At 40.6% G+C, this 9,115-nt stretch overlaps 1 protein-coding gene across 1 annotated transcript in view; it reads right to left on the bottom strand.

Moving 5' to 3' along the window:
* Window positions 1-9,115, bottom strand: part of CEP85L (centrosomal protein 85 like) — a 160,086-nt gene that overhangs the window by 83,319 nt on the left and 67,652 nt on the right. Inside the window, exon 3 of the mRNA XM_034765794.1 lies at window positions 1,250-2,034. Coding sequence (XP_034621685.1) covers window positions 1,250-2,034 — 785 coding nt within the window. The remainder of the gene's footprint in view (window positions 1-1,249; window positions 2,035-9,115) is intronic.

The raw sequence follows: 9,115 nt of genomic DNA, 5'->3' as shown, positions 1-9,115 counted from the left end.
CTAGCCACAAGTGTCAGAGTAAGGGCTTGTCTACACTTAGAGCAGTACAGCTGCACTGCTGTAGTGCTTAGTGAAGACACTACCTATGCTGATGGGAGAGCTTCTCCCGTCGGCTTAGGTACTCCACTTCTCTGAGAGGTAGTAGCTATGCCGATGGGAAAAGCCCAACCAACATACATTTGTAGTGTAGACCACGGCTAAGTAGCTCAGCAATCAAACGCTGGTCTCCTGCATGGCAGTTCAGAACACTTCCCCTAAAGCTACAGCCTGACATAGGGAATTGAATTTTTAAAGAATAGTTGAGAGAAATGGACTCAAAAAAAAAAAAAAAAAAAAAAAAACCACAACCTACAAAACTGGGAATTTAAAAGACAAAGTTTTAAACAAAATCTTGTCTTAGATTTGTTACAATCTTGAAAATCTGAAAAGCAGAAGCATCAGTGAGCTTAGCCAAAGAGATAACTATTGTTTGTGTTCCCTGTGCTCGTTCTGTCCTTGAACACAAATTATTCTGAGCTGTGTTTACATTAGTATTTGCAGACATGCATATAAATGGATATATTTTGAAATAATAATTGTAATGTATGTAATGCTTTATTTTTGTTAAACAGTGTTAAATTTTCCCTTCACACAAAATAGAGGGGGACAATCTTGAATGCTTACATTTTTTTAGAAAAATAGAAGGGATTAGAAAGGGATAACGTCAATATTAACAATCAGTGTGTGGTTTATAAATGAGGATATTATTAGGTACATTTATGAAGTAACCAATCTTGACGTATGCGAGGGTCATTGTCTACTATGAATCTGTTTCAAATCAAAAGGAAATGGAGTTTCCTTATAAATCAGTTCAGATTATAAAGTCAATTCAAGCATATATCACACCATTTCAACGGAAGGTTCTCTTAAAATGACACAAAAATGTGACTAGATGTACCCTATATATTATACAGGTGCAAAAAGTATAGATGCTGCTCTCATATAGCTTGGGTAAATTGTCTGGTATAATTAACCACCAGCAGCTATAAATTAACTGGAGCACACTTTGCTGGCACTCAGATAATAATGAAGCTCTAGTGCAGTCAGTATTTCATTAAATTATACAAACAGCTTAAACGTTTAAAAACCAACAATAGCACTGGGTGAGAAGAATACTTCCCCCACCTGAAACATTTAAATAGAAATACGCTCGATGCTGTGTCTCTTACTGCCCACCTGATGGCAGCAAACACCTAATTTCTATTCTTACCTGCATCGGGTGCTCATTTCCCCTTGTAAGATCTTCAAGCTGCTGCAGTTGCCAAGCTGCCAAACCATATGACTCCTCAGCAGTCCTACAGTCCAGAGGATTTGCATGCAACTGTTCTGTAAGCCACATCTGAGTCCTCACTGAGGGCTGAATGGGTACTCCGTTCATAGCCTGCTGTCCCAGTGTTGCATATTTGTGCCCAAAAGCCTCACAGCTGGCTGAGTTGGGCTTGCTTTCAGGTAAGGCACTGTAGGTCATGTCAAAGACATGTCTCCTATTTGAGGCGTCTGAAACACCAAAGTCTTCTTTGCTGCAACTTTCAAATTTGTATTTGCAATCCAGCGTAGAAGATGGTTTTTTCCCAGTTTCTTTGTCCTCAACTTTTAGCAACTCCATGCTATTATGCAAACAACTCGGCCCATTTGTTCTTAATTGTGGTGACATGGTCTTGTCTCTTCCTGATCTGTCAGTACTAGCCCTGGAGTCCCCTGAAAGGACACTTTCATCCTGACTGCAGCTATCTGGTGTGCTGAGTTTAGACAAGGATGACCATTTCCTTACAGGCCTCACATCCTTCATGTCAAGAGAGTGGTCCACTATGCCCAGATTTCGACTTCCTCCTGACCGTAAAAGGTTTGTACTCCATTGTGAGCAGTCAGACTTCAGAGCTTCCCTGTGTTTGGAAAGTGAAGAGCTGGCATTAGACGGCATCACATGGGCAGTGGGAATAGAGACCAGTGATCGGCTGGGCTTAAACAAGGAAGTACCACTTGACGTTGAATGATCTAGGAAAAAGATTTATCAAGTAAATAAACGTAACACAAGCTCTGCCAGCAATACTGATCACATGTCAAACTCAGGACGAAATGCTAAAGCAGCAGGCATATCCTCTAGTAAATTCTTAATGGGACACAGTCATATTAAAAACACATTCCATGATAGAGTTATTAGAACTGATAAATATGAAACCCATCAAAAATAACATGTTTCCTTTCTGTGGATGTTGCACAGCTAGGACAATGAAAATGGTGTAGACTGGCCAATTTCACTACTATTTTTTCTTTTGGGTTGCCAATGTTGCAGGGGAATGTTTCCATCTAAACAACGCTGTCATAAAGTTGCCAAGATTTCTATTTAGGCTATGTCTACACTAGAGATATTACAGCGGCACAAATGTACCAATGCAGCTGTGCCACTGTAAGATCTCTTGTATAGCCGCTCTATGCTAACAGGAAAGAGCTTTCCCGTCAACATAATTAAACCACTCCAGATGAGCAGCAGTAGCTACGTCGGTGAGAGAGCTTCCGACATACCGCTGTGTACACTACCACTTATGCCAGCGAAACTTATGTCGCTCAGGGGCAGGTTTTTTTTCCCCCACGCCCCTGAGTGACATAAGTTTTGCCAACATAAGTGGTAGTGTAGGCATGGCCCTAAATGCGGGAAAAATATTTTTTGATAGTTTGTATATTATGGAGATATCAGTAGCAACTCTATAGTTAAGACTGTGTTGAAATTTTTAACTAAAGGAGGTTTAAAAATTCCCTCATCCACATATCAATCATATTTAGTCTCCAAATATGAAATAATAAATTTTAAAGGAAAATTAATTTCTATGCATTATATTGTTTGTAATATATTTATTAAATTTTGCAGAGGAAACAATTTGAAGTGCTCCCTTTTTGAAGTGCGCATTTTTTTGGTTCCTCTAGTTAAACAATCACAGTCACCACAAATTCTAAATTTCTCTCTCTTTCTGAACCTCATACATATAGGCAATGTATCGGAAATAAGCCCCTTTTAACATTTTAAAATTAAACCACAAACAATTATTCCCTTTATTTAGGTTAAAATAATTGAGTTATGCCAAGATTCTGCAATGAAACAGCCAAGTTCTGTTAGCTACTGCCATTCTCTCACTCGGTCAACCATCCCAGATTCACCAGACATCCCGTGGAGACAAGGAAGCAGGCTGCTCAGCAAAAGAGCTGTGCATGTGCATACACGCACACTATGGAGGAGAAAATGGAGCTGTAAAGGATCAGTGATGCTGTGAAGGTCAAGTTCAATGTCCATATAACATGTTGTACCACATGCTTAACACTGAGCATCAGGGACGTGCACAGGCTGGGGCAAGCAGGGGCACAGTCCCTCCACCCCCGTAATAGGTGGGAGCACAGAACTCCTCTGGCCCCAGAGGGAGAGCAAGCTCCTCCAGCCCCAGGGCTGGGGGGACACCTATCTCCCAAGTTTTGTACCGCAGTGCATGCCCAAGCAGAGCTCTTAGCTGCAGCACTGGGCAGCCAGATCCCTCCCCTCTGCCAGGAGCCTGCATTCTCCGGAGTTCACCCACCCCACCCTCTTTTCTGCCTCCACCAATTAGCAGCTAAGATGACAATCCTCCTAACCAACAGTAGTGTGGCAGTGAGCAGAGCCCCTAGTAGAGCAGGCAACAAAGAGATTGGTCGGGGGGGGGGGGGGGGGGGGGGGGGGGGGGGATCGGTACCCCTGCACGGTTGAGTAGGGGTTTGGAGCTCCTCCGGCCCTGGGGTTGCGGGGGGCAGAACAGAACGTTTCACCCCAAAGGGGGTCAAATTTTTATTCCTGCGCATGCCCCTGCTCTGTGCGCGCGCACACACACACACACACACACACACACACACACACACACACACACAAATAAATTTCTACATAAAAACAAATACTAACACCAAATACCCATTGAGGAAATCTTCCGTAAACATTACAGGAAAAAAATGTATTGCAGCCACCATTTGCGATATGGCACTACATTTTGTTTATTACCCACACAAAACCACATATAGATCTGCATACAGCATAATTTAGGGAGGCCACACCAAGCCTAAACAAATATTCAAGACATAACTACAGTGTGAGATACCCATTAGCTGTTTGTGAAGATGCTCAGGCTCTGCGTGGTAAAAGGAAGGCAGCAGAGACCGAGAAGGAGAACTGATTGATAGAGTGTACATGAGGTAGTGAATAACTTAACTAAGTGTTTCCTTGCTTTTTACAGTTTGAGTTGGCAGGCTATACAGTTTAGCCAACTTCACTCTAAAGTTAAGTGGAGTTTTTTCTAAGGGGGTTACAGTATATATATATATATATATATTTAAACAGGTATCTATACAATGAAAGGATCATACTGTCACTTTCTTGCACTTATCCCGGCATCTCCAACCCCAAGCGGAAATATCAAAATGTTCACAGAGGACATCAGGGAGGCACTGTTCAGAGAGACTGGTAAGTGAAAACAACAGAGGTGAGGCAGAGGTTACTGAGATCTGATTGACAGCTCTCCCATAGTCAGCAACTGCTGCTTAGCATCATAGCCTGTAGACAATCAGAAGTAAGCAGCAAATCCTCTCACCAGCTTCCATTAAGTCACATGGCTCAACCTTACCCATGCTCTCACGTTGTTCCACACTGTAAGCTCATTAAAGCATTATTACGTACTCAACCATCTGCAAATTAAACCCCATAAGACTTTTTGGTTAAATTTTTGACAAAAAAAGGAAGTCTTCACTGTTTTTTCTCCTCAGAATCCTCAGTCTTACAATGAGTACCAGAGTTCCTGGGGGAGCCACAAAACTAGCCCGATCAAGCTCAGTGTTCAAGGGCAAATCAATGAACACAAACCAGCACTCTGCAGATGCTGCTTGTGGGGGTGGCTGAGCTTTGGGAAAGGCACAGTTTCTTTTACTACAAACCTAAATAACGAAGAGCACCCAATTCCTCAACACTCCTACTCCCCATTCACAGGCGAGCTCTCATTGTTCCTGCACACCTGTTGGAGCTATGTAAGAAAATACGAAAGACAACATCCACAGGGCTATAGTAACTTCCTCACACGGCTTTATCATGGAAAGCAGGCTGGACTGTGCAGGATTTAAAAAAAGGGGGGGAGGGGAATGCGGGTGGAGGAGAACACCTACAGTTTGGGGATCTCTGTCTCCCCACTCCCATCACTAATATTTGTGAGATCCCATTCCCTGCATTGGTGTTGGGACAGAAAAGAAAGAAACTGCCTCCATTCTCCCCTCCCCCCCTCCCCCGACCCCATCCTACTTCCATTCTTTTTTGGAGGAAGAAATATTCTGCCTAGTGCCTGCCCCTCTTGGCTGAAATCCATTTTCAGAGCAGCAAACCAGGAAGACATGTTGAGCTGTGCTACCCATTTAAAACCCCAGCTAGCCAGTGATTTCAAGAAGAAATCACATGCACTGTTAAAATGCTGGTGTAGTCTGTTCTGTACCTACATCATACCTGGCAACTGAATAAGCCAAAGAGTGGAAGAGGGAAAGGACAAGGCAGCCAAGTTCTTATGTGGCTTTTTTCCAACAGGAAAGTAAACCCTTGAAATAGGCTGGAGCCTCCATTACTATACTATGGAGCCCAGCAAGTTCAGGGACCTATGCCACAGGTAAATGGGGCAATGATTTTAAGGAAAGAATCTTAAAAAAAAAAAAAAAAAAAAAGGAACAGCCCAAATCTGCCTGGGGTAAAAAAATAAAAACGAGAGAGAAAAGAGAATCACCCAGAAAAGGTATCAGAAAGACCCTAAATTGTGATATTTCTCCTATGGCCATGAAACTGTGTTCCATTTAGCCATAACCCACCAAGAAAAAGGATTTTCCTTACAAAAGTCAGGAGTAAGGGTAGGAATTAAAGCACTACTTCATTCAACAACAAGATCAAATTCAGAACCCACACAACATTCAGACTACAGCATTTCTCTATTTTATTTAATCAGTTTTTATGTAAAGTTTATAGGCATTACTACTGATGCTGCCTTACTGGCTCAAGATTCTTAAAATTCTCTGTTAAACAAATCTTTTATTAATTATTATTATTATTACCAAAAGACAAAACAGCAGAAAAAATTGGAGGAAGTTATTACTGGGTTTTCTCTAAAACTACATCATAATCATATCCTATGATATATAATAAAATGAGTTACTTTTCAATTATCCTATTTTCTTAACCCCTGCCATAAAATTCCCTAAAATACCTAGCTAACGTGTACAACATTTTCAAGACAAACAAGTATTGCCCAAGCCGACAAAGTCATATAGACAGATAATTTGGAATCTCCTGCATTACGCCTTAATAAATCTTACCATTTATTTATATACGTCAAAAAAGTACAACCAGCTACTGGACGGGGGGTGTATTTTATATGAGTCTATTCTCAGCACTCCACTGCTGGGATGAAAGTAAAGGGAACAGCCTCAATCCTGGTCCCATTAAAAAAAAAAGGCAGAATTCTCATTTGGGAGAAGACCCAGATGATCATTATTTTTTATCCTCCTACATGCTCAATTTACTCCTTGTCTGTTCAGTAAAGTTTATAACACAACATAAGAAAATAGTGTTAAAAATCATTGATAGCGAACCAAAATACTGATTTAAAATAACTAAAGGGAACCTCCGGGGTCACTTTCTGAGTCAGATACAACACATACATTAAATTATAGCCCGGGGATGGAGCAGCTAGAAATTTTTATCCATCTCACTTTCTGGAAGGTGGGGGGAAGAGAGAGCGAGAGAGAGAAGGAATTGCAAGAGGGAAAATATGGGCCAAATTCTGACCTCAGTGATACCAATGAAAAATTGCATTCCACATGTCTTAGGGAAGATTGAAACTGGCAAAAAACAAACACTTTTTGGTTGTTATACAGTATCCCAGTGCTTCCAACACTGTACTCTCTCTGCTTGCCCTCTCTAGCACCAATCACATAGGAGTGTTTATATAATTAAAAACTGGTGTTTGGTAGTAGATTTTTCATTTATTTATTTAGTGAATAAAATCTGAAATTGTCCCAGACTACTTACCTGAATCCCTTTAAAGAAGAACTTCAATTCTTTACCTGCTAAGTCTATGTTCAGGTTTCTGTATTTTTCCTGCTATGTCCAATAATCATAATATCTATAGCACGACAGGGAGCTGAATTATGCATCTTCCTTATACCATATTAGGTGTTTGTGAGCACATTTTTAACAGGAAAAACAGAAGCAAAAATTTGGGACTTAGTTAAGGAAAGAAAGGCTCATCTACCACCATAATATTTTGTTTTAAAAAACTTACTAGATGTACTTTTAAGGCTACAAATTATATAGATGTGGTGCTTTGATACTACTATACTGGTTAATATAGAAAATCCTACAACATTGCTGAACTTGATTTTGCCATTTTAGATGTAAAGTAAAACCAGTTGCTTAAGAGACCTCATTTATGAGTAAGAGTGTCGCTATTTATCACAGTTTCCCTACTGGTACCAAAAAGTGTTTTCTTCTCTCAGAAAAGCCCAAGCAACCACTTCTCATTTGCGCAGTTTTAATATGAGCAAATACTGTATGGCACGTACATCTCCAGTGCTGCTGAAATCAGTGGGCTTTCCTAGTATCAGAGGCTTTCAAGTCTGGCATTTTATCTGGGCTATAATTTGGAAGTCACTGAAGAAAATGCAGGTAGACCTCTACCCAGATATAACACGACCCGATAGAACACGAATTCGGATATAACATGGTAAAGCAGCGGTGCGGGGGGGGGGGGGGGGGGGGGGGCCCTGCGCACTCCGGTGGATCAAAGCAAGTTCGACATAACGCGGTTTCACCTATAACGTGGTAAGATTTTTTGGCTCCCAAGGACAATGTTATATCGGGGTAGAGGTGTATTAAAAAGTAGCCAAAAAAACCCCCATACTTCAAACTACCTCTCTGATCCAAGAAAGTACTTATTACAGAAATAAAAATATTCTTAGCAATCAGAAGAGAAGGTTTAAAGAAGGCAGACATTCCTATCCTAAGAGCTTGCTAAAAAAAAAAACCCTTCAATTGTAGCGTACAGAAGTTGTGCTCAACTGCACAACGTCATCTTTTCAGAATGATTCTCCAAACCATGCTTGCTGCAACTGTTAGTTAGACCTCTGTGACACAGCCACAAGTGATTTAAAAAACAGCCAAATCATGACTCACACAGTCTCTGTAATAAATCATCACATCTGGCTCATGAGGGGGTGGGAGCCTGTACAAGCCTTCTCTAAACAGTCGCTGAGAACAATGAGAATCTGAGCTAGGGATGGGGGTTTAATCAAAATTGAAGAATTGGGGCCCTGTCAAGAAAGTTTAGTGCTGCAGCCACAAGCCATGTGTTTTCCCTTGTTTCCATCTATCTGATGATTATATCAAGGCTTCCAGTCAGCCAAAGAGGGGATAAGCCACTGCAAAGCGGCTGGGGGACCTTAAACTGGACAAGCAAATATCCAATCCAAACAAAAAAAGACCACTCAACAAACGTATTTGCATGATTCAACAAAAAGCTGCCAATGGTGAGACCACTTTGATAATTTACATATGTACCTCACCACACATCCTTTGGAGTCTCTCTGTACTACTTTCAAATTTTAGCATGCCAAAAACATTAAAAGGATAATTCAGCTGTAATTACCGCAGGAAAATAAACAAATTCCTTCAAACAAGCATCTCCCAAAAATATAAACAGACAGAAATATTATCTATCTATATATAATAAAAATAGGAGTCCAGACACAGGAGAGAAAAACTAAAGTGTGTAATGACTTCTGTACAACCATAATTTGAAACAGTAAGGACTACTTAGTTAGGAGAAGAGACAAGATAAAAGGTATAGCAAGTAATGAATGGTACAGAAGAACTAAATTGGCACTTTTACTTACCCTCATAAAAAACAAGGGCACCTCCAAAGAAATTGAAAGGCAAAATGTTTAAAATTGATAAAAAGGTGTATTTATTTGAGGTTTTTTAAATACAACAGAATAAACTGGTGGAACTCATTGAGGGCAACAGATTAGCAGGATTTGAAAA

The sequence above is a fragment of the Trachemys scripta genome, chromosome 3, assembly GCF_013100865.1.
Source record: "Trachemys scripta elegans isolate TJP31775 chromosome 3, CAS_Tse_1.0, whole genome shotgun sequence".
In the NCBI taxonomy this organism is placed as follows: Eukaryota; Metazoa; Chordata; order Testudines; family Emydidae; genus Trachemys; species Trachemys scripta.
The sequence above is the reverse complement of the archived record's forward strand: the minus strand, read 5'-3'. Positions and strand labels throughout refer to the sequence as shown.